This window comes from Hypanus sabinus, chromosome 23 (assembly GCF_030144855.1).
Source record: "Hypanus sabinus isolate sHypSab1 chromosome 23, sHypSab1.hap1, whole genome shotgun sequence".
In the NCBI taxonomy this organism is placed as follows: domain Eukaryota; kingdom Metazoa; phylum Chordata; class Chondrichthyes; order Myliobatiformes; family Dasyatidae; genus Hypanus; species Hypanus sabinus.
In genome coordinates, this window is record NC_082728.1 from 49,704,138 (window position 1) to 49,730,846 (window position 26,709).

The window sequence follows — 26,709 nt, forward strand, 5'->3', positions numbered from 1 at the left end:
TCTTCTTTATTCACTCATTTATTCCTTTCTCCTCACCAAAATGAGTATATATGTGTGTGTGTGTGTGTGTGTGTGTGTGTATGTGTGTGTGTGTGTGTGTGTGTGTGTGTGTGTGTGTGTGTGTGTGTGTGTGTGTGTATGTATGTGTGTGTGTGTATATATATCTATCTATCTATCTATATATAGGAGGAGTACACAGGGAAATCTTTTCTGTGTAATGGATTTGTTCACTGACTTTTATGAATACCGCAATGGAGGCCCTCAACTCACAAGTAGGAGGGGTTATCCCCACAGCTAGACATTTCCTGTAGCTCAACCCAGGGTCATCTACTAGAGACCTCAGCCTTGGAATCACACGTTCGTTGCCTTTTTTGTTATTATTTGTGTTTCATGGTTCTTATTTGTTCAGGGAGTAGATTGATTAAGTTTTATTCTAATTTCAATGATACATTGACAGATAAATACAGATGGCTAAGGACAAAGTAAAATTCATTTCTTTTAATGTCAATGGGCTATTAAATCCAATCAAATGTAACAGAATTTTATCCAAAATGAAAATAGGACAAGCCCATGTTGTATATTTACAGGAAACTCAGTTAAGTGATAATGAGCATAGAAAACTAAAGAGAATGGGCTTCACTAATTTGTTTTTCTCCTCATATAAATCAGGACATAGGAGAGAAGTTGCTATTCTTATCTCAAGTAAGCTATAAATTTTGAAAAAGTATTCAAAATGGGAGATAAAGAGGGCAGATATATTCTCGTAAGGGGGAATATAGATGCAAATTCAGTTACTCTATTGAATATATACGCAAGTGAAGGAGAGGGAAAGAATGAGCAGATAGGGTGAGGGAGAGGGAGGAAGTGAGGATGGAGGGGAGGGGAGTGAGATGGAGTGCCAGAGAGCTGAAGGAGAGGGGGTGAATGAGCAGAGAAGATAAGGGAGAAGGAGGGAGTGGGAAGGGAGTGTGAGGGCATAGTTTTCAGCTTCACTGGTTTGTAAAGCAAAATCATTATTTACCTTCAGAGGAACTAGGCTGTCCCTGAATCTGATATTTAAAATAGCAACAGTTAAATTCACAAACACAAGGAAATCAGCAGATGCTGGAAATTCAAACAACACACACAAAATGCTGGTGGAACACAGCAGGCCAGGCAGTATCTATAGGGAGAAGCACTATCGACGTTTCAGGCCAAGACGCTTCGTCAGGACTAACTGAAAGGAAAGATAGTAAGAGATTTGAAAGTAGTGGGGGGATGGGGAAATGTGAAATGATAGGAGAAGACCGGAGGGGGTGGGATGAAGCTAAGAGCCTGAAAGGTGATTGGCGAAAGTGATACATAGCTGGAGAAGGGAAAAGATCATGGGATGGGATGGGAGAAATAAAGGGGGAGAGGAACACCAGAGGGAGAAGGAGAACAGGCAGAGTGATGGGCAGAGAAAGAGAGGGAAAAAAACAAACAAACAACCAAACAACTAAATATGTCAGGGATGGGGTAAGAAGCGGAGGAGGGGCATTAACGGAAGTTAGAGAAGTCAATGTTCATGCCATCAGGTTGGAGGCTACCCAGCCAGTATATAAGGTGTTGTTCCTCCAACCTGAGTTTGGATTCATTTTGACAGTAGAGGAGGCCACGGATAGACTTATCAGAATGGGAATGGGACGTGGAATTAAAATGTGTGGCCACTGGGAGATCCTGCTTTCTCTGGCAGACCGAGCGTAGGTGTTCAGTGAAATGGTCTCCCAGTCTGCGTCGGGTCTCACCAATTTATAAAAGGCCACACCGAGAGCACCGGACGTAGTATACCACACCAGCCGACAAATTTAGTTGTTTGTTTTTTTTTTCTCTCTCTGCCATTCCCACCATTCCCCGCCTACTCCCTCTTCCTATGCTCCATCCCCGTCTGCTCCCTGCCCTCTCCCTCTCTTCCCATGCTCCCTCTATCTTCTCTCCCTTCCTTTCCCTGATCACTCTTGCTCTCCCTTCCTATCCACACCCTGCTAACTTTTTCTCTCTCTTCCCCTCCTGCCCTTCCTCTTTTCCTTCTTATCCTGCCCTCTGTCTCTCCCATCCCCACTGTGCCCACTTTTGCATTCCGTCATACAATATCTAATATTGTAGTGGGGCTTATTGTGGCCGTGCCCACAAGCTCCACCTACAAACCGACAACAATAGCTACCCATGAGCATTTCTTTATTTCTGAAATACAACAATGGCAACCCTTGGTGTCAAAACTACATCAATGAAAACAATATTGCTTTTTTTCTGCGCTAAGCCAATCCAATCCAAATCGCTATTTTTCCTCTGGAGTAAAATATACTGTACATTTCACAAGATTCCACTGTAGCTTCTTTTAAGAGCCATCATCTTTGTGAAAATGTTCCAATATTTTTCTTAAAAATTATTTGCTGAATTCAGCACAAATCACATTTGGATTTTGAACAAAAACATGAACTAGGAACTGGCTCCATAAACAAAACTGGTCATGCATCTGATCAAATTAATCACCATCCAGTTTTCACTAACGTTATCGTTGAAATAGGTATTAAATTTATCTAACGTACTGATGACTGTATCATAATGACAAAAAGTTGAATTTAAAATCAGGTTACTCATGTGAGGTGGACCAGACATGAACTAAAATGTATCTATTAATCAAACGGGAGCAAATTACTTCTGCAGGTGAGGCTTCAGCAACACCCTGTAAATGTGCGATAACACCTCCCTTTCTAAAAGAATTTCAACCATTTGTAATGAAGCCAAAATACTGTTTGCTTTTTTAGACTTGCTGGCTAGCTTTTTGTGATTTGTGTACCTACATTCCTCTGTACTTCACTCACTTGCAATCTTTGTCCATTTAGATAGTAATCTGCTTTTTGATTTCTTTTACCATAGTTCATTATGCCAGCTTCCTCAATATATTAATGTCCCTTTATAGACTCATGGTATTGTTATCACAGCATACTCTTCCACCTACTTTTATAGCAAATTTAGAACCCTTACATCTTATTCCTTCTTCCAGGTTATTAACATAAATAGTGAACAATTGCTGGTCATGGACTGATCCGTAATTACAAACAAGAGAAAATCTGCATATGCTGGAAATCTAAGGAACACACACAAAATGCTGGAGGAACTCACCAGGCCAGACAGCATCTATGGAAAAGAGTACAGTCAATGTTTTGGGCTGACATCCTTCAGCAGGGCATTGCCTTCCAGTCTGAAATTCCTCTAAGAGAACCTACGTGCCTCAATGCCACAGAAAGTTATGTTGGCTGGTGTCAGGCCTTTATGCTTTGGGCTCTTGGTAGGGTCACCCATGCCAAACAGGTCAAAGGGTAGAGGACAGTCTGACTTTTGCTATGTGCAGATTGGCAGTTAGTACAGAAGTCTTTAGCGCATCAGTGATTCACTGCTTCTTTACAGATTCTTTTTCAACATTGGCTGGAGAAATCAGTGAATGGATGAGAAGTTCAGGTACATACTTACTGTACTCACTGTCCAAAATCTTGAAATGACTTTTTGAGGCATAAACTGTGAATTCCATAAATCTAATTCTAATTATAAATCTAATTTCAGATTAGCAATCTCTCCTGCCCTGAAATTACAAATTTATATATGCATGGATTGACCTGCACTTAATTATTTCAAAATCTTATGATTCCTCAATAAAGGAAATTGTTTGATTCTTTTATATATTTTAGCTTAGCCTTGATGTAGCATTTATTTCAATTTTCATTTTGCATTTTCTAAAATCATTAAAACCTAATTTTTTGTGCTCATGTGAATTTATTAGTATGATTAGTTGTAGAGCTACTTTCTTTCTTTCTAAATCTTTTTATTATTAGTAGTAATATGGACAGAATACAAATGATATATTGATAAAGAAATTACCAACATACAAATTCCATTACATATGAAAAAAAACATACATAATAGTTACAATATAAATGAGTCCACCAAGACATAAGCCATAAAATATATGTATGAACATGGTAAGTCTAAATATTTCATAATATATTATATAAAAAAACAGAAAAAAGAAAGAAAAAAAATAAAAAAATATATAATGCAAAACTAGCTTATCTACTAATCTAATAACTAATATAGAAGAAAAAAAAGCAAAAAAAAAAGAGAGAAAAAAAAGGGGGCTGTTTATAATATCTCACAAAAATAAATATTCATCAATGCCGTCACTTCTGGTCCTCTCAACATACATAAGCTAAAAGCTGGGAAATCAAATGAACTTGGCACAGGGTCATATTACATCATATGAAAATGTTGAATAAATGGTCTCCATAACTTTTCAAATTTAATAGAAGTCTCAAAAGCACCACTTCTAATTTTTTCTAAATTTAAACATAACATAGTTTGAGAGAACCAATTAAATACAGTAGGAGGATTAATTTCCTTCCAATTCAACAATATAGATTTTCTAGCCATCAGAGTTAGAAATGCAATCATTCGACGGGCAGAAGAAGATAAATGCAGTGAGTCTAACATTGGTAAACCAAAAATTGCGGTAATAGGATGAGGTTGTAAATCAATATTCAAAACTGCAGAAATAATATCAAAAATATCTTTCCAATATTTCTCCAAAAATGAACAAGACCAAAACATATGAGTTAAAGAAGCAATTTCAAATTGACATCTATCACAAATAGGACTAATATGAGAGTAAAAATGAGCTAATTTATCCTTGGACATATGGGCCCTATGTACGACCTTAAATTGTATTAATGAATGTTTGGCACATAACGATGTGCCAAACGATCTTCATATATATGGCAGAATAAAAATCCCAGGTTAGGTAAAATATATTTACAGAAGACAAAAAAGGAAGGCGGGTTAGCATTACCTAATTTCAGATTTTACTATTGGGCAGTTAATATTAGATATTTGTTATGTTGGTTGAAAGATGGGGGTGGATCTTTCGGCCCTCGTTGGGTGAGTTTAGAAACTAAATCTGTATCAGCTTATGCTCTGGGTTCTATTTTAGGGACTTCTCTCCCTTTTGCTCTTTCTAAATTGCCGAAACGAATTGACAACCCGATAGTTAAACATACTTTGCATATATGGTTTCAATTTCGGAGATTTTTTTTGACTCAATTCATTTTAAATAGTCCTATTGTATCTAATTGTTTTTTCCACCCTTCCATTATAGATCAAGCTTATTCGGCTTGGAAAACTAAGGGATTACTAAGATCTGATTTATTTTTGGACAATTGTTTCATGTCTTTTGAGCAATTATCCAACAAATATAACTTGCCTAGATTTCATTTTTATAGATATTTACAGATTAGACATTTTTTAAGTTCTGTAGTCCCTACGTTTCCAAATTTTGTGCCTTCAGATATTTTGGAGAGTTTATTTGAATTAGACCCTTTTCAAAAAGGGCTTATTTCAAAACTTTATAATATAATTATGAAGATACATTCAGAGCCACTTTATAAGACTAAAAAGGATTGGGAAAGAGAGCTTAGTCTTATTATTTCTAGTGAGAATTGGGATAGAATTCTTCAATTAGTTGTAGAGCTACTTGATAATATTTTTATTTGTGGGCGTCTTAGATCACACAGATGTTAATTGCAAATGATATTGGGAAGGCTGAAATCGACAAGACAGGAAGCACTAGACTTTCATCTGAAATTTAATTGAGGCTGGTGTTTAGTCACTAAGCACAAACCTTAATTTGGTGTAAGGTCTATATTTGTGGGATCTCAACCTAAGATGCAATTCTTTCATGAGCAATGTATATGTGTATATTTGTTAAACCTGTAACTAAGAAATACACTCAATGGCAACTTTATTCAGTACACCTATACAAGGCATTAATACAAGTATTAACAAGATACTTGAAATACAAGTATCTAGTCAACCAATCATGTGACAACAACTCAATACATTAAAGCAAGAGGTTCAGTTGTTCTTCAAATCAAACATCAGAATGGGGAAAAATGTGATTTAAGTAACTTTGACTGTGAAATGATTGTTGGTGCCAGATGGGGTGGTTTGAGTATCTCAGACACTGCTGATCTCCTGAGATATTCACAACATTCTCTGCAATTTACAGAGAATGGTGCGAGAAATAAAAAGTATCTAGTGAGCAGCAGTTCAATCCGCAGAGATTGCCAGACTGATTCAAGCTGACAGAAAGGCAACAGTAACCCAAATAACCACAAGTTACAACAGTGGTGTGCAGAAGAGCATCTTTGAATGCACAACATGTTGAATCTTTAAGTGGATGGGCTCGCAGCAGAAGACCACACTGGTTTCCACTCCTGTACCTCATAAAGTGGTCATTAAGTGTATAATTTAAACATTGTACCAGTCCACCTCCTTTTCACCTTATTTCCTGACCCTGAAAATATGTAGCTTTACTTACTTAGACTGGTAATGTGATTGTACTGCAACTGAAGAACACGGAGCTCTCGCAGCCTATGAATAAAAATAGGAGGGAATTAAAAAGTTCGTAATCAAATTTTCTTCTCCTTACATGCTGTGTAAATAAAATTATTTAAAACTGGAATAAATCATAGCAATGGGACATATTATTTTCTTTTTCCACTGTTTCCCTTCTCTGAATTCCAATTTGTTGACCTCAATTTTCATTGTGTTATTTGTCAAGAATTCAAGACTGGATTGCTTCATTGCCTGTTCTTTCCTTTTACAGTTTAGAAGCTTTCAAAACACAAATTAAACATATTGTAATATTTTCTTTGCTTGTTTTTTCCAATATATTGAATGCTGGCAAAACAAATTGCCCCTCCCTTGATACCCTGAGATTATCTTTTTTAATTTCAATATTTTTATTGATTTCTTACATAAAATAATACAAAGTACATTAGGATATATATCAATTACAATATATTGGAATCACAAATATAGTCTCATTACCCCATATCCATATAAATAAAATTTAAACATAATACTGAAAAAAGGTAATTTTATTATACAAAAAAATCTAAACCCACTACCAGAAAAAAAACAGCCTTTTGGTTAAAAAAAAGGAAAAAATTCTTATCAAATAGTAAAACATATTATTAGCCAATATCTGTGCTAATAGCAAATCAAAGATTTTGAAAATAATTCAAAAAAGGTCCCCACAATGTTAAAACATCTTGTCTAGGTTCAGAAATTGAACAGCGAATTTTCTCTAAATTTAAACATGACATAACATCATTTAACCAATGAGTATGAGTAGACAGAGTAGCATCCTTCCACCTAAGCAACAATGCCCTCCTGGCTATAAGAGAAATAAAAGACAAAATGTGCAAATCATGTGTCTCCAAAATAGTATCATTTCCTCCAACAATAGCAAAGAAGGCAGTCAAAGGATTAGGTTTAAAATTTACTTTAAAAAGCACCCAAAAAGTTTGGAATACTTCCAATATTTTTCAAGACTCGGACAAGTGCAAAACATATGAGTTAGTGAAGCTTCTCCATTGTTATATCTATCACAATAGGGAGATATTAAATAAAGGTTCACATGAATTAACATATCACAGATTTTTGTTTTTATTGCATTTTGGAAAATATCCCAACTTTTCTGGAAATGGGGTTTGTATTTTAATGCTAGGAGCATTGTAAGAAAGGTGGATGAGCTTAGAGCATGGATTGATACCTGAAAATATGATGTTGTAGCTATTAGTAAAACATGGTTGCAGGATGGGTGTGATTGGCAACTAAATATTGCTGGATTTCATTGCCTCAGGTCTGATAGAATCGGAGGGGCAAGTTGGGGGGTGTTGCATTGCTTGTCCGAGAAAATATTACAGCGGCGCTTTGGCAGGATAGATTAGAGGGCTTGTCTAGGGAAACTATTTGGGTGAAATTGAGGAATGAGAAAGGTGTAATAACACTTACAGGGGTGCATTATAGACCACCTAATGGGGCGCGAGAATTGGAGAAGCAAATTTGTAGGGAGCTAGCAGATATTTGTAGTAAGCACAAGGTTGTGATTGTGGGAGATTTTAATTTTCCACACATAGACTGGGAAGCCCATTCTGTAAAAGGGCTGGATGGTTTGGAGTTCATAAAAGGTGTGCAGGATAGTTTTTTGCAGCAATACATAGAGGTACCAACTAGAGAAAGGGCAGTGTTGGATCTCCTGTTAGGGAATGAGATAGGTCAGGTGATGGAAGTATGTGTTGGGGAGCACTTCAGGTCCAGTGATCACAATAACATTAGTTTCAATACAATTATGGAGAAGGATAGGACTGGACCCAGGGTTGAGATTTTTGATTGCAGAAAGTCTAACTTTGAGGAGATGCGAAAGGATTTAGAAGGAGTGGATTGGGACAATTTGTTTTATGGGAAGGATGTAATAGAGAAATGGAGGTCATTCAAAGGTGAAATTTTGAGGGTACAGAATCTTTATGTTCCTGTAAGGTTGAAAGGAAAGGTTAAAAGTTTGAGAGAGCCATGGTTTTCAAGGGATATTGGAAGCTTAGTTCGGAAAAACAGGGGGATCTACAATAAATATAGGCAGTATGGAGTAAATGAGGTGCTTGAGGAATATAAAGAATGTAAAAAGAATCTTAAGAAAGAAATTAGAAAAGCTAAAAGAAGATATGAGGTTGCTTTGGCAAATAAGGTGAAAATAAATCCAAAGGGTTTCTACAGTTATAGTATTAGCAAAAGGATAGTGAGGGATAAAATTGGTCCCTTAGGGAATCAGGGTGGACAGCTATGTGCACAGCCAAAAGAGATGGGGGAGTTTTTGAACAATTTATTTTCTTCGGTATTCACTAAGGAGAAAAATATTGAATTGTGTAAGGTAAGGGAAACAAGTAGGGTAGTTAAGGAAACTATGATGATTAAGGAAGAGGAAGTACTGGCGCTTTTAAAGATTATAAAAGTGGATAAATCTCCAGGTCCTGACAGGATATTCCCTAGGACATTGAGGGAAGTTAGTGTAGAAATAGCAGGGGCTCTGACAGAAATATTTCAAATGTCATTAGAGACGGGATGGTGCCAGAGGATTGGTGTATTGCTTATGTGGTTCCATTGTTTAAAAAGGGTTCTGAGAGTCAAACTAGCAATTATTGGCCTGTAAGTTTGACGTCAGTGGTGGGTAAATTAATGGAAAGTATTCTTAGAGATGGTATATATGATTATCTGGATTGACAGGGTCTGATTAGGAACAGTCAATATGGATTTGTATGTGGAAGTCCATGTTTGACAAATCTTACTGAATTTTTTGAAGAGGTTACTAGGAAAATTGATGAAGATAAAGCAGTGGATGTTGTCTATATGGACTTCAGTAAGGCCTTTGACAGGTTTCTGCACGGAAAGTTAGTTAGGAAGGTTCAATCGTTAGGTATTAATATTGAAGTAGTAAAATGGATTCAACAATGACTGGATGGGAGATGCCAGAGAGTAGTGGTGGGATAACTGTTTGTCAGGTTGGAGGCCGGTGACTAGTATTGTGCCTCAGGGATCTGTACTGCGTCCAATGTTGTTTGTCATATACATTAATGATCTGGATGATGGGATGGTAAATTGGATTAGTAAGTATGCAGATGATACTAAGATAGGTGTCATTGTGGATAATGAAGTAGGTTTTCAAAGCTTGCAGAGAGATTTAGGCCAGTTAGAAGAGTGGGCTGAGCGATGGCAGATGGAGTTTAATGCTGATAAGTGTGAGGTGCTACATTTTGGAAGGACTAATCAAAATAGGACATACATGGTAAATGGTAGGGCATTGAGGAATGCAGTAGAACAGACTGATCTAGGAATAATGGTGCATAGTTTCCTGAAGGTGGAATCTCATGTGGATAGGGTGGTGAAGAAAGCTTTTGGTATGCTGGCCTTTATAAATCAGAGCATTGAGTATAGGAGTTGGGAAGTAATGTTAAAATTGTACAAGGCAAATTTGTTCTGGTCACCGAATTATAGGAAAGATGTCAACAAAATAGAGAGAATACAGAGGAGATTTACTAGAATGTTACCTGGGTTTCAGCACCTAAGTTACAGAGAAAGGTTGAACAAGTTAGGTCTTTATTCTTTGGACTGTAGAAGGTTGAGGGGGGAACTTGATAGAGGTATTTAAAATTATGAGAGGGATAGACAGAGTTGACATGGATCCGCTTTTTCCATTGAGAGTAGGGGAGATTCAACCAAGAGGACATGAGTTGAGAGTTAAGGGGCAAAAGTTTAGGAGTAACACGAGGGGGAGCGTCTTTACTCAGGGAGTGGTAGCTGCGTGGAACGAGCTTCCAGTAGAAGTGATAGAGGTAGGTTTGATTTTGTCATTTAAAAAAAATTTGGATGGGTATATGGACAGGAAAGAAATGGAGGGTTATGGGCTGAGTGCAGGTAGGTGGGACTAGGTGAGAGTAAGCTTTTGGCATGGACTAGAAAGGCCGAGATGGCCTGTTTCTGTGCTGTAATTGTTAAATGGTTATATGTCCAATTACAAACAGTTGTGTACACAATAAATGTTTCTAGTTTAATAAATAATTTTATCAATCTTTGCGATCTTGTGTGAATGCTTCCAGCACTTTTTAAAAAAAATATTTGAGATTTGAGATAATTTTACCATCCAGAGATACTCTTAGGAGTCTGTACTAACAAGGAATCTAATGGAGAATCATTGCTATTGCAATGTACCTCTCTCTCTACAAATCCTTTCAAGCATTTCAAAATTCAATAGAGTGAAAGAAACATCTCCTGAATATTCTCTCTATAAACATTTAAGGAAACTGATAAAAAGTGCAAGATACAAACTTACAATAGATCAATTCATGTGATGCAAATATTGTAAAAGGCAAAAAAATAGAAAATATGAAGTATTGGTTCATTTATGGAAGTACTAACATGGATATATCCTGCACTGGGTGGGTGCTTATCAGAACATCTATAAACTCAAAGTAAATTATCAAAGTACATATGTCACTATATACTACATTGAGATTCATTTTCTTGTGGACATTCATAATAAATATAAAATAAAATGAAGAATCAATGAAAGATTACACACAAGACAGGCCTAAAACCAATATGCAAAAGACAACAAATTGTGCATATACAAAAGTTAAAGAAAATAAGAAAGTAGTAAATACTACTGGGAGAAGTCAGTGAGTGGTAATGGAGGATTGCTTTTCTGTGTGGAGGCCTGTGACTAGTGCTGTGCCACAGGGATCAGTGCTGGATCTATTGTTATTTGTCATCTATATCAATGATCTGGATGATAATGTGGTAAATTGGATCAGCAAATTTGCTGATGATACAAAGATTGGAGGTGTAGTGGACAATGAGGAAGGTTTTCAAAGCTTGCAGAGGGATCTGGACCAATTGGAGGAATGGGCTGAGAAAAGGCAGGTGGAGTTTAATACAGACAAGTGTGAGGTAGTGCACTTTGGAAGGAAAAACCAAGGTAGAACATATAAGGTAAATGGTAGGGCATTGAGGAGTGCAGTAGAACAGAGGGATCTGAGAATACAGATACAAAATTCCCTGAAAGTGGCATCACAGGTAGATAAGGTAGTAAAGAGAGCTTTTGGTACATTGGTCTTTATAAATCAAATTATTGAGTATAAGAGTTGGAATGTTATGGTGAGGTTGTATAAGATATTGGTGAGACCGAATTTGGAGTATTGTGTGCAGTTTTGGTCACCTAATTACAGGAAGGATATCAATAAGGTTGAAAGAGTGCAGAGAAGGTTTACAAGGATGTTGTCGGGACTTGAGAAACTGAGTTACAGAGTTGAATAGGTTAGGACTTTATTCCCTGGAGTGTAGAAGAATGAGGGGAGATTTGATAGAGGTGTATAAAATTATGATGGGTATAGATAGAGTGAATGCAAGCAGGCTGTTTCCACTGAGGATAGGGGAGAAAAAAAACAGAGGACATGGGTTAACAGTGAAGGGGGAAAAGTTTAAAGGGAACATTGGGGGGACTTCTTCACGCAGAGAGTGGTGGGAGTGTGGAATGAGCTGCTGGGTGAAGTGGTAAATGCGGGCTCACTTTTAACATTTAAGGAAAACTTGGACAGGTACATGGATGAGAGGTGTATGGAGGAATATGAGCCAGGTGCAGGTCAGTGGGACTAGGCAGTAAAATGGTTTGGCACAGCCAAGAAGGGTCAAAAGGCCTGTTTCTGTATTGTAAAGTTCTATGGTTCTACTGAGAACTCTTTGAAAGTGAGTCTATAGGTTGTGAAATTATTTCAGTGTTGGAGTGACCAAAGCTATCCACTTTGGTGCTGGAGCCTGATGGTCGATGGGTAATGACTGTTACTGAACCTGGTGGTATGGGATCTAAGGCTCCTGTACTTCCTTCCTTGTGGCAGCAGTAGCTTGGATGGTACGGGTCCTTGATGATGAATGCTGCTTTCCTGAGACTGTGCTCCTTGTTTATGTACTGAATGATGGGGAGGGCATTACATGTGATGGACTTGGCTGTATCTACTACTTTTTGTAGGCTTTTCCGTTCGAGGGCATTGGTGTTTTCATGCTGGGCCATAATGCAACCAGTCAGTATACTCTCCAACATGCATCTATAGAAGTCTGTCAAAACTTTAGAAGACATGCCCAATCTTGACGAATTTCTAAGAAAGTAGAGGCATTGCCATGCTTCCTCTGAAATGGCACTTACATGCTGGACCCTGGGGAGATCCTCTGAAATGATTACATCATCACAGAGTTTTAAGTTACTCACCCTTTCCACCCCTAATCCCTTGATGAAGACTGGCTCATGCACCTCCTGTTTTCTCCTCCTGTATTCAATAATCAGCTCTTTGCATTTGCTGACAATAAGTGAGAGGTTTTTCTGGTGACACCTGTCAGCCAGATTTTCAATCTCCAATCTTTCTGATGTATTAGCTTGGCCCAAGATCAGCTGTGTACTTCAAATGAAGAATATTCTGATTAAATTATCATTAAGGTGGAAACACAGAAGTGGGAAGAAAACAGTCCCAATGTTACAAAGATTTCTGCCCCCTCCCCTTCAATCCTAAATTTATTACACGGTGGATTTCGGTTAATTGGGACACAGCAGGACTCATATATTTTGGCCCAATTAAGTAGCTGCCGCAATTAGCCAATGTTTCATAGAAATGTTTAAAAGGTATAAAAAAGGCAAACTACTGTTTAACTGAGTAAAAAATTATGTATTTAAATGAAATACAGGATAAATTAGAACACTACCAAAATAGCTATAGTACTATAAAACTGTGAACTACTTCCTAAAAGTTATCAACAGAGGAATTCATTCAGCGTATGCTGACATGATTTTTTGATCGACTGTAAATTTAAGGGTGGAGCTTAGGAGGACGATGGCACCTAACAGCAATCCCTTTGCTTGCATCAGTGTAGTCGCGCACAATGTGCTACTAAAGAAACACACGGAGGCAGAGACAGCTGAACTCAGAATGCCTTTACTGATTCAAAATCGCACACTTAAATCTCCCGTCCTATGGGCCCTTGTGACACGCAGGGCAGACATGATGTCAGACTGTCCCCGGGAGGTCCGCCCCGAGCAGGTAGTTCCAAACGCGCTACCGTGTGTCTGCCCGCAGCTCCCGATGTCAGTTTGAGTCCCACAACAGCTCTATTTCTATCTTTAATATCTCTATTTTTCCCTTTCAGGGTTCTTTTGAAGGCCCTGACCTGGAGTTACATGCTGACTTCGGTTCTTTGCAGGAATGGGACATGCTCTCGGGGTCTCACGATTGGCCGCTATTACATATACCAAGGACACAGCCTAAAAGACTAGCACAACTTCAGGGTTCCAGGATTTTGTGGCTCTGGAGGTGGGCAAACTTGAGGTCGGTGCCTCTCCAGGAAATTGGTGTATCGTGGGAGTACATGGAAGATCAAAAGCAGCAAGCTGGTGCTGGCTGCTTGCCCAGAGACCCGAGGTCTTTGGGCACAGAGCTCAGAAAAAGCGACGCACAGACTTTTAACATCATGAATCAGCTGGTTATTTGTTATGTCTCCCTTCTCACTGTGAAACGGGACACCGCTTTTTCCCTTATTAGGGAGAGAGACAGCCTGTATTATGTCACATTACCAGGTGAATGAGTAGCCTTTGGGATACTGCAAGTCTGTGACTTTATTGATGGTTGCTGCATGCTTGAGTGCTTGGTGGAGGGTGCAGATGCTTTTTTTGCTGGTGGGGTGAGGAGGATCTTTGCTTTGCTGTTGCTTATGCATGGGTGGGGGGACCTGGGGGGAATTTGGGGATCTAACATTTAACTGTCATTCATTCTTTGGGCACTACTGTTTTCATGGATGGTTGGGAAGAAAAAGAGTTTCAGGATGTATACATTTCTCTGACATTATTTGTACCTTTGAAACCTTTGAAATGAACAAAATCAGTGCAAACACCTAGTACAGATAATGGACTGCCTTCAAACAATGCTTACAATTATTGCATCCTCCAAAACTTCATTTTAATTGTAACATTCAAGTTGATTGTTGATACCTTCAAATTCTTCATAGTTGAAGTTGTGAAATGGTTTCATTTTCACTCCCAGCTGGCATCTCCAAGCCTGAATGCTTGAAACCGGCACGAGCAAACTAGTTCTGAATTGTCTTACTGTTTATTACTTGTCAACTATCAGTAAAAAAAATTACTGTTTTTTGAACACAAACATGCAAGTGAAACTATTTAAAAACTGCTTGCTGTAAGCACAGTGTAGTGTCTAATAGCCAGATGACATGCAAGCAACTGACACTAGTTAGAAAATGTTTGGCAACAGTCTCCTGTCCCAATTAAATGGCATGTTTCCAAATAAACAAAGGAAATCCTGGCTATTTTCTTGATTTGTTTTTGTTCTTTAAGAGTTAACATAAGAACATAAGAAATAGAAACAGGAGTAGGCCATCTGGCCCGTTGAGCCTGCTCCGCCATCCAATAAGATAATGGCTAATTTGACCACTGATTCTTCTCCACTTACCTTCTTTTTCCCCATAACCCTTAATTCTTCTACTATGCAAAAACCTTTTCAACCTTGTCTTAAATACATTTACTGAGGTTGCCTCCACTGCTTCATTGGGCAGAAAATTTCAAAGATTCACCACTCTTTGGGAAAAACAGTTCCTCCTCATCTCTGTCCTAAGTTTACTTCCCCCAAATCTTGAGGCTATGACCTCTAGTTCTAGTCTCACCTACCAGTGGAAACAAATTTCCTGCTTCTATCTTATCCATCCCTTTCATAATTTTATATGTTTCTATAAGATCTCCACTCATCCCAAAATAAGTGGTTGCCCTGATTAGCAGATGGCCCAATTAAGCAGAATCCACTGCACATAATTTTGCCCAAAAGTTGTCAATATTTCTTGGACGACCACAGGCAGAACCCTGTTTGCAAAATTAGCTCTATCAAGTCACTGCTTGCCATTTCCATGAATTCCCAAACATTCAAAATACACCATCCCACATAGAGTCATAGAGAGAGAAGTACATCATAGAAACAGGCCCTTCAGCCCATGCCAAAACCATTCAAATTACCTACTCCCATCGACCTGCATCAGGACCAAAGCCCTCCGTACCCCTACCATCCATGTACCTATCCAAACTTAAACATTGACATCAAGCTCACATGCACCACTTGTGCTAGCAGCTCATTCCACATTCTCACAGCCCCCTGAGTGAAGAAGTTTCTCCTCATGTTCCCCTTAAACTTCTCACCCTTAACCAATGATTTCTGGTTGTTGTCCCACCCAGCTTCAGTGGAGAAATCACTGGTTGTGGTCCTACCCAGCTTCAATGGGGAAAAACCTGCATGCACTAACCCTATCTATACCCTCATAATCTTGTACACCTCTATCAAATCTCCTCTCAATCTTCTAGGTTCTAAGGAATACAGCACTAACCTATTCAATCTTTCCTTATAACTCAGGTCCTCCAGATCCAGCAACATCCTTGTAAATTTTCTCTGTACTCTTTCAACCTTGTTTACATCTTTCTTGTAGGTAGGTGACCAAAACTGCACACAGTATTCCAAATTAGGCTCACCAACGTCTTATTCAACTTCAACATAACATTGCATCTCCTCAACACATTGATTTACAACCCTATCTACTTGTGAAGCCACTTTAACCTAATCGTGGACCAGTATTATCAGTTCCCTTTGTTCTACCACACTCCTCAGTGCCCTGCTGTTCACTGTGTACCCTGGTTAGTCCTATCAAAGTACAAAACCTCATACTTGTTAAATAAGTTCCATCTGCCAATTTGCAGCCCATTTTCCAATTGATACAAGTCCCCCTGCAAGCCATGATAGCCTTCTTTGCTGTCCACTACATTCCTAACCTTGGTATCATCCGCAAACTTGCCAATCCAGTTGACCACATTGTCATCCAGATCATTGATATAGATGACATACAACAAAGGACCCAGCACCGACCCCCGTAGCACACCACTAGTTACTGGCTTCCAGTCAGAAAGGCAACCATCTACTATCACTCTCTGACTTCTCCCACAAACCCACTGTCTAATCTAATTTACTACCTCACCCTGGATGCTGAATGACTGAACCTTTTTGACCAACCTCCCATGCAGGACCTGGTCAAATGCCTTGATAAAGTCCATGCAGACAATATCCATTGCCTTGACTTCATCAACTTTCCTGTTAACTCAAAAACTCTATGAGATTGGTTAGGCATGACCTACCATGCATGAAGCCATGCTGACTATCCTTATACTTACATGTCTATCCAAATGTCTATATCAAGTCAAGTCATTTGTCATTTCGACCATAACTGCTGGTACAGTACATAGTAAAAATGAAACAATGTTTTTCAGGACCATGGTATTACATGACACAGTACAAAAAAATAAACTGAACTACGTAATAAAAAAAAACACAGAGAAAGCTACACTAGATTAACAGACCTACACTGGATTGCATAAAGTGCACAAAAACAGTGCAGGCATTACAATAAATAATAAACAGGACAGTAGGGCAAAGCGTCAGTCCAGGCTTTGGGTATTGAGGAGTCTGATAGCTCAGGGGAAAAAACTGTTAGATAGTCTGGTCGTGACAGCCCGAATGCTTCGGAGCTTTTTCCCAGATGGCAGGAGGGAGAAGAGATCGTATGAGGGGTGCATGGGGTCCTTCATAATGCTGTTTCCTTTGCGGATGCAACGTGAAGTGTAAATGTCCGTGATATCTGGTCCCTTAGAATACCTACCAAAAAATTTCCTTCTACTGATGTCAGACTCACAAGCCATATTGGAGAAGACATAAAGACAATTTTAAAAATCAAGATAAAGAGTTTCTGCCCCATTTTTCATATAACTTCACAATTTTCCTTTAATGTCCAGTACTTTAAGACTAGTTAGTAGAGAAAACCTTGGGAAGAATTATGAGGATCTACTGCTGGAGCATTCACATGGCATCATGAGCGTAATATGATTTTCAAAGCCAAATAAGTAATTTCTTCAGCAAAGTAAATAGCAGCCTTCTTTATCCAAGGTTGAGACAAATCTCCACTCCTCCACTAAAGTTGAACCATAGTGAATCTCTGGCTACTCGATGCAAACTCTCCATGTCCTAAAGCTAAAATTGCAAAAGTCCAGAGATTTAGCCAGAAATAGCAATACATTTCCAGTATGATCAAATGACCTGCCATATAGGCTTTACAATAGAATATAATCAAAATATGTGAAACTTTCCAATGAATACGTTCCCGATATTTCTATTTATCAGTTCCTACATCAGGATCATGTTATTGAAATGCCAATTGTCTTGGGTCCTGTTGTCAATAACTATATAAATCAAATGCATCCTAAATTGAACATAGACATCATTAAAATGCAGTTAAGCTGTCTTTAACTATTTGAAGACACAACATAGCAGGTCAAATATTTCAGCTGAAAAATCTAACTCAGACTATTAAAAGTTCAAAAAAATTATAAAAACATAAATCTTGCACCAAGTTGACACCTACCTGTCTAAATTGTTGATCTGTCTGAGGTTATTACCATATAGTTTAAGTTCTGTTATTTCACATTTATTATCCAAATTCTCAATTTCTTCTATGGAATTGCAGGAAAGGTCCAAAATATTTGTTCCCTTCAACTGCAATAAAATAAACAGCAGGATTTCAGAATACATGGCAGAGTTAAATTTTTTCACCAGAGCATGTTTTGAGAAAACAGAATTGAATTTTTTCCAACACTGGTAGATTAAAAGCTGATTCACATTAACCTCCTTCCAGTCTACATTAACTTAAATAAACAGGAATTTTAGAATATTATATGTTGCAGAACAAAGGCATCAAAAGCTTCAAATGTTTATAGCCGCTTGATACAGAATGCTGGTAAAAAAATAAACAACTAACATGCAGAGGAGAGGAAAACATGAAGATTCATTTCTTATTAAATAAAGGTTACTGTGGCACTGCTTTCTCTTGGAATATTCTTTCAATGTTGCTAAAGATAGTAAAATATGCTTTGTCAAAGAACACCAAGGCATGTTCTCTATATAAGGAATTGACAAAACACATCCTGCTACTATAGAACAATGCTCAATTATGCTGTGCCAAAAAGTCTTCTCTATTTCACTACCAACGAAAGATCACCAACCCGAAACACTAATTTTCTCATTCCACATGTGCTGTCTGATCTGCTGAATTTTTCATCAAAATTTTACTTTTCCATAAATAGATACAGTAATATTAGCACCCCCATTCTCACCCTTGGTTTAATATTATTGTCCATTTTTTCTTAATAATTAGGAAAAGGAAGTCATTAATCTTACAACACTAAGTTCGTCACATTTTAGCAGGTTCAGTTAATCACTTTTTATTAATCATGAGTATCCAAAATACTCCAAAAGGAGAGACAACAATTTACCTAAAGAACTTTAAGAAAAATTATATTCCCTTGTTTCCAAAGCCAGTCTTATCAGATTTGAATGAGGCATCTTTTTGAATAAACTTCTTTTCTTAATCTGCTATCATTTGTTTTACTTCTCATCCCACCCTCTAACAAGATTGATTCAGAATTGTTTAATACACAAGGATGTATTTGTTTAATTCGTGTAATTGTTTAATACACATTCAACTTATAAATGACGAGGTATTTTGAAAGACTATATTTTTGCCACCACTAAGTCCAGTAAAGTGAATTGTAGCCAGTGCTTACATGGACCTTAGAAAAGGCTTAGGCAATGAAATTTGAAAAATCTTATAAAATTGGTGCAAAAATCTGTAACTGTTTTCTAAAGTTCACACTTAGTTCATAAGCAGTTATGGTTAATAAATGCATAGTTAATGCTTACAATTTCAAACTTTTCTATCTTCTTAATTCCTTTTCCATGTAGATCTAATGTATTGTTCCCACAGCCACACGTTTGTTTTATTGTAAACTTTAGAAAATAAATTCAAGACTGGTTAATCGAATATCATTCTTTTCACTTGAGAGAACATCTAGGTAGAGAAAATGAAACACTAATCTTTCATTTTGGGTTTAGAATTGACTAACGGTTTTCCCAGCATACATCTACAAGCACTGTGGGTGAAATGGGATTGGGGAATTATAGCATTTGTGTATCTGAAACTATGCAAGCATCCTAATTGGCAACCTCACCCAGAAGCAGATGTTCTCTGCATTGCTGATAAGAAGAGCCTGGAGGGATAACAGCTGTTAGAATACATTAGTTAGAAGCAAAGAATTAGACAACCATATAGCCAGAATTTTCTGTCCACCATAATTGGCTTTGAAAAGAAAGCCAAAAGCAGCCATCTGTCAAAGAATGTGCCCATAAGATATTCAAACATGTTATGGTGCATATAGTAGAATAAGATATGAAATTAGTTATGTAGAGGCTTGATTAACAAATGAGAAGCATGAGTTCAAATTCCACCAGGGTAACTGTGGAATTAAGTTCAGTTAATAATATGAAATTTGAAAAAAAACAAGTGCTAATAATGATGACTTTACCAGATATCCCAGTCTTTCAGGTTTATTAATGCCCCTCAGTAAAATAAATTTGCCAATTTTACCTTGTCGAAACAGGAGAAAGCGTAAAATTGGAATGTCACTTTGCATTAAACTATTTACTGAATCCAGTCAAGACCTCGGGGGCAGGGGAGGGAGGGGTAAGTGATCGGAGACTGTAATGCAGTAACCTGACACAGAGATATCAGATTCCTTCATCACAGTTTCTGGGTAGGTCCGGTCCCATCAGCAAGGCAGATCTACCAGAGGTGGGGTCACTCTAGTATAAAGGCTGGGGGAAATAATCCATGCACTTTGAGTATTGTGTGGTGCATTTATGTGTGGGACCACTCCAGGTAGATGCAGATACTGTTACTGGCACAAAATCAATAATAGTGTTTGAAAGTTGCTATATTAGCCTTCCACTAACCTGGCCTTTTGGAGTCTCCTTATTGGTTACCGTAGCTTCTTTTACAGAAGCAGGTTTTGTTCCAGGACGGGTTGACCTTGAAGCCTGAGTGCTGTGTATTCTTTTCATATTGGTCTGGTTTCTTGAGAATACATAAAAGATGCATCAAAATTAACTTTAAAACTAATTACAAATAGAAATTGGCAGACAATATAATTGACCGTGAATCCTATTTTTTGACCTTCACATTTACCACCTTTACTTGCTCTTGAAGAGTAAAGGCATAGCCAATTACTGCGAAACTATATTTCAGGCCTGACTATCTTCTTTTGCAAACAGGACCAAAATGGAAAATCAATGTATTTCCAATAGACATTTTCATCAATGCAAAAAGAAGTCTTGAATTTGCAAGGAGCTCCTTGTGGCAGTCATTCCTAATGCACATTAAAGTTGGACTCCCTGTGGAGACCAGTGACAGTACATCAGCTTCATGTAGTTACCCGATGCTACCCTTAGATATTTTCCCACTATGCCCATCTGAATGGGTGCACATTCAGCAACTCCTCTCATTTTGATTGAGAGGACATGAGTACAAGGAAAAGAATTAAATTCCAGGTATTTTACATTATTTCTCTATTAATTGAGATAAGTTACATACAAGTGTATATTTAATTGTCCTAGGTGCTCTTTAGTGTTTAACTTACTTTTAATAATTTTTATATGATTCAGAATTCAACCTTCCACCTGGAAATGTCACCCACAACAATTTTACTATATATTGCCATATTATTGTTCCATCAAATACCTTTGCTGTGTTCACCACAGAAGGTGGGATTTGCTGGTGGCCATCCATTCTAATTCTATTCTATTCCCATTCTGACACATGTCAGTCCATGCTCTCCTCTACAATCACAACAAGGCTTCCCTCTGGTTGTATTAGCAACAGCTCATATTTCAACTGGGTAACCTCCAACCTGATGGCACAAACATCAATTTCTCTAACTTCTAGTGATTACTCCCTCTTCCCTTTCTTTGTCACTCCCCATTCTGGCTCTTCTCTTATCCCTCCTCTTCTCCTCACCTGCTTATCACTTACTTCTGGTGCCTCTACTCCTTCACTTTCTCCTACTGTCCACCATCCTCGCTTATTAGATTCTTTCCTCTTCAGCCCCTTGCCTCTTCCACCTATCACCTCACAGCTTTTCACTTCATCCTCCCCACCCACTTACCTTTTCTTCACCTATTCTCACCTATCATCTGCAGTTTTATTCTATCCACTCCCTCCACCTATTTATTCTGACTTCTTCCTCCTTCCCTTCCAGTCCCGATGAAGGCTCACAGCCCGAAACATTGACTGCTTATATCCCCTCCATAAAAGTTGCTTAATCTGCTGAGTTCCTCCAGTATTTTGTCTGTGTTGCTCCCATATTACCCACATTCATCCCAGTCCAACGTGAAGGTGCAACATGAAGAACCAATGTTAGAGAGGCCTCCACACTGCACCACCTGAGGCCTTATAGAAGGCAAAAAGGGGCTAGAGATTTGGTATCTGTTAAACAGCCACTTATTTTAAATATTTTAAAGCCTATGGCATCCAAAAGGTATTTTTATAAAAAGTAAAGTGAAAGCATTAATTTAAGTTACATTTTTTATTAAAACACACAATCAAAACATTAAACTAACTTAAAATAATTTAACCCACCCCTTTATTTGTAACTTAAAACCCTAGAATTCTCTTTAAAATCACAGGTTTTCAGATCCTATATCAGGTAAGACCTGCTGCAAATTTAAGTCACAATTTCCTGGTACAGGTATAATAACAGGGAACCAGAACTAGACTTGATTGGTCAACTGCAAATGGCATCCAGGGACAAACTGTAATGACTGATACAGCACCTTTCAGAACCATTAGCCACAGACAGCAAGAATTATCCCAACAACTTTTAATAATTTAAGTTTTAATTTTTTTTCTTACTTTGCAAATAATGCTGAAAATTATAAGCATTCATAGTATTTAGTTAGTTTTTACAGAGATCTAGCTTGGAGGTGTGGAGTAGCCAGCTGTGAAAGCTGCATAAAGCTTTGTAGGTCAGAAAAGTCTTAAAGACCTTGATCACTGCAAACATTGACAGTCAGAGAGAAAATAAATTGCTCTTGATAATTATAAATCTGGAACTTGGCAAAGTACAATTTTAAAGCTGCACTTCTAACCACTGCTATTTGAAGTTAAGGCAACTTCAGCAGGCTGGATAAAAATATCACTCCTTATATTGCTCAAAATTATCATGGTATTTATGTAGTGAACACAAAGCTGCTCTTCATCAAATACTTGTGGATGCGTTACAACCAAGCAATCAGATTCTGGAAATCTTTTTGTACCAAGGTCAGGTAAAAGCTTGCTGCAAGCACAGAGCAGGTCAAACAGCATCTGTGAAAAGGGCAACACAACATTTCATGTCTGGGATCATTCACCACAAATGAGAAACAACTGGGAAAGACAGAAAACAAGCTTGATAAAGTCACTAAATAATTATTATCAATGAATCACCTGTAGCACCAGCGGAAATAACACACTGGACCACTCACTGTTGCACTAAGTTCAAGAGTGCCTACCGTGCAATTCCACCCCCAGATTTTGTTAAGTCTGACCACCTGGCTGTACTTCTACTCCCCGAGTATGAGGAGACTAAAGACTGCAGCACCAGTAGTGAGAACCAAATAGGTATGGACCTGGGAGCGCTTACAGGACTGCTTTGAATTAGTGGACTGGACTGTGATCAGGGAGTCAACTTCAAGCCTGGATGAGTATGCCACAGTTGTCACCAACTTCATTAAAACCTATGTGGATAAGTGTCTGCCTATGAAAAACTTACTGTACATTCCCAAACAAAAAACTGTGGATGAACAAGGAGGTTCATAGTCTATTGAGGGTTAGATCTGTGGCATTTAAGTCTGGTGATCCAAGTCTGTGTAAGAAAACCAGATATGAATTATAGAGGGCTATTTCAGGAGCTAAGAAACAATTCTGGCTGTGGTTGGAGGCAACATTGGATGCATGTCAACTCTGTCAGGGTTTGCAGGCCATTACTTCCTACAATGCAAAATCCAACACCATAAGTGGCAACGTTGCTTCACTACCAGATCAACTCAATGCCTTTTATGTTACCTAGAAAGGGAGAATAAAACCACAGCTATGAGGATCCCTGCAGCATGCAATGACCCTGTAATCTGTCTTGGAGTCTGATGACAGGCTGTCCTTCAAGAAGGTGAACCCTTGCAAGGTGGCTGGGCCTGATGGAGTACCTGATAAGGCTCTGAAAACCTGTGCCAACCAACTGGCAGGAGAATTCAAATACATTTTCAATCTCTCACTGCTACAGTCAGAGGTTTCCACCAGTTTCAAAAGGGCAACAATTATAGCAATGCCCAAGAAGAGTAGCGTGAGCTGCATCAACAGCTATCGTCCAGTTGCACTCACATCTACAGTGATGAAATAATTTGAGAGGTTGGTCATGGCTAGAATCAACACCTGTCTCAGCAAGGACCTGGACCTATTGCAATTTGTCTATCGCCACAACAGGCCTACAGCAGACACGATCTCAGTGGCTCTCCAAGCAGCCTTGGATCAACTGGACAATGCAAATACCTATGTTAGGATGTTGTTTATTGACTATAGCTCAGCACTTAACACCATCATTCCGACTGACCTGATTAAAAAGCTACAGACCCTAGACAACTGTACCTCCCTCTGTAATCGGATCCTCAATTTCCTAACCAGAAGACCATAAGTGTATAAGATGATGAGAGGCACTGATCATGTGGATAGTCAGAGGGTTTTCCCAGGCTGAAATGGTTTCCACAAGAGGACACAGGTTTAAAGTGCCGGGGAGTAGGTACAGAGATGTCAGGGGTAAGTTTTTACTCAGAGAGTGGTGAGTGCGTGGAATGGGGTGCCGGCAACAGTGGTGGAGGCGGATACAATAGGGTCTTTTAAGAGACTTTTGGATAGGTACATGGAGCTTAGAAAAAGTGGGCTATATGTAAGCCTAGTAATTTCTAAGGTAGGGACATGTTCGTACGGTAAGGGCTTGTATTGTGCTGTAGGTTCTATAATTTGTGCAGATTGGAAATAACATCTCTACCTCACTGACAATTAACATTGGCACTCCACAGGGATGTGTACTTAGCCCACTTCTCTGCTCTCTCTATACCCATGATTGCGTAGCTAGACATAGCTCAAACTGCATCTATAAATTTGCTGATAATGCAGCCATTGTTGGCAGAATTTGTTGGTGATGAAAGGGCATACAGGAGTGAGATATACCAGTTAGTTGAGTGGTGTTGCAGCAACAACCTTACATTCATATTCAACAAAACCAAAGAGCTGATTGTGGACCTCAGGATGGGCAAGATGAGGGAACACAAACCAATCCTCATGGGAGATCAGAAGTGCAGAGAGTGAGCAATTTCAAGTTCCCAGGTGCCAGTATCTCGGATAACCTAACCTGGATGCAACATATTGATGCAGCTATAAAGAAGGCAGTGGCTATATTTCATGAGGAATTTGAGGAGATTTAGTTTATCAACTAAACCATTCAAAACTTCTAGAAATGCACCATGGAGAACATTCTGACTGACTGTATCACCATCTGGTATGGAGGAGGGGTAGGGGGTGTTATTGCCCAATATCAAAATAAGTTGCAGAAACTTGTGAAATTAGTCATCTCCATCATGGGTATTAGTATCCAAATCACCTTCAAGGAGTAATACCTTAGGAAGGTGTGGCATCCAATATTACGCACCCTACCACCCAGGACATGCCCTCTTCACACTGTTACCATCGGGAAGGAGTACAGAAGCCTGAAGGCGCACACTTAGCGATTCTGGAACAGCTTCTTAAAATAACTTAACTATTTAACAGACAAATGTATACTTAATGTAACTCATTTTTAATCTCTTTTTATTTATCATGTATTTCATTGTACTGCTGCCGTAAAGTTAACAAACCTCACGACATATGCCAGTGATATTAATTCTGATTCTGAAAACAAGGAAGTTGGGGACAGCAATGGGTAGAACAAAGGGACTATTTCCAATAGGGTGAGACTACTCAACAAGGTAGTTAGAATTGTAACCCAATTCTAATGTAAATGAGCAGAAATTCTTTGCAAGTACTTTGAGATGGCAGTGTCTGTGTAATCCATCCCGCTCTCAGCTATGCCCAGTTATGATTTTGGGGAAGTTGCATTGTTCACAATATTAAGCTTCTACTGCATATATTTTATCCAAGGGTATCAGTGTTGAGTACCATTCCACTCACTGACTCTGTTTTAGAATCCAGCCAGATCAGGAGACAGTAAAATCAGAAAGATGGGAATAGCAGCACAAGAGAAGAGTGCACAAAGTACTCTGCATCAGAGAGCTGGTGTTGGACTTTTTGACCTATCAGTTGAAGACCCACAATGCCATCTTCTAGGGCTGAATCATACCAAGTAAAACTTCCTCCAGCACAGGTATGAAAGAGAGCAAAGCAGACCTAGCACCTCTCCACCACCTTCAGGCCATCATGCTGCTCATTCCCCAGTTCTCAATAAAGAATGATGGCTGAGGAACAAACAGCAACCAGTTCTCACCTGCAACCACACTAACATCATGAGCAGGAATAAAATGTTTTATTAAAAAGTGTTTACCTAATTTAAGATGTTACCCCTACCCCATCTCCCTGAGAAATTAATGACTATGGACATTTACAAATGGCACTGTGAATTTTAAAAAATGCCTTTTTGCAATTTAACCATATAACCATATAACAATCACAGCACGGAAACAGGCCATCTCGGCCCTCCTAGTCCGTGCCGAACCCTTAATCTCACCTAGTCCCACCTACCCGCACTCAGCCCATAACCCTCCGCTCCTTTCCTGTCCATATACCTATCCAATTTTACCTTAAATGACACAACTGAACTGGCCTCTACTACTTCTACAGGAAGCTCATTCCACACAGCTATCACTCTTTGAGTAAAGAAATACCCCCTCGTGTTTCCCTTAAACTTCTGCCCCCTAACTCTCAAATCATGTCCTCTAGTTTGAATCTCCCCTCTCAATGGAAACAGCCTGTTCACGTCAACTCTATCTATCCCTCTCAAAATTTTAAATACCTCGATCAAATCCCCCCTCAACCTTCTACGCTCCAATGAATAGAGACCTAACTTGTTCATTGGGTAACATCTTAAATTAGGTAAACACTTTTTAATAAAACATTTTATTCCTGCTCATGATGTTAGTGTGGTTGCAGGTGAGAACTGGTTGCTGTTTGTTCCTCAGCCATCATTCTTTATTTCTCTGTAACTTAATTGCTGAAACCCAGGTAACATCCTAGTAAATCGTCTCTGCACTCTCT

General features: G+C 38.6%; 1 protein-coding gene across 9 annotated transcripts in view; it reads right to left on the minus strand.

The window, feature by feature from the left end:
- Window positions 1–26,709, minus strand: part of LOC132380181 (protein phosphatase 1 regulatory subunit 7-like) — a 140,371-nt gene that overhangs the window by 86,241 nt on the left and 27,421 nt on the right. For 7 of the 9 annotated variants that reach the window (XM_059948855.1, XM_059948850.1, XM_059948846.1 and 4 more), the window contains 4 exons: window positions 20,331–20,451; window positions 19,242–19,328; window positions 17,908–18,038; window positions 6,389–6,441 (listed from right to left, as the gene is read on the minus strand). In XM_059948855.1, coding sequence (XP_059804838.1) covers window positions 6,389–6,441; window positions 17,908–18,038; window positions 19,242–19,328; window positions 20,331–20,451 — 392 coding nt within the window. The remainder of the gene's footprint in view (window positions 1–6,388; window positions 6,442–17,907; window positions 18,039–19,241; window positions 19,329–20,330; window positions 20,452–26,709) is intronic. The other 2 variants (XM_059948852.1, XM_059948851.1) reach the window with 1 other exon arrangement.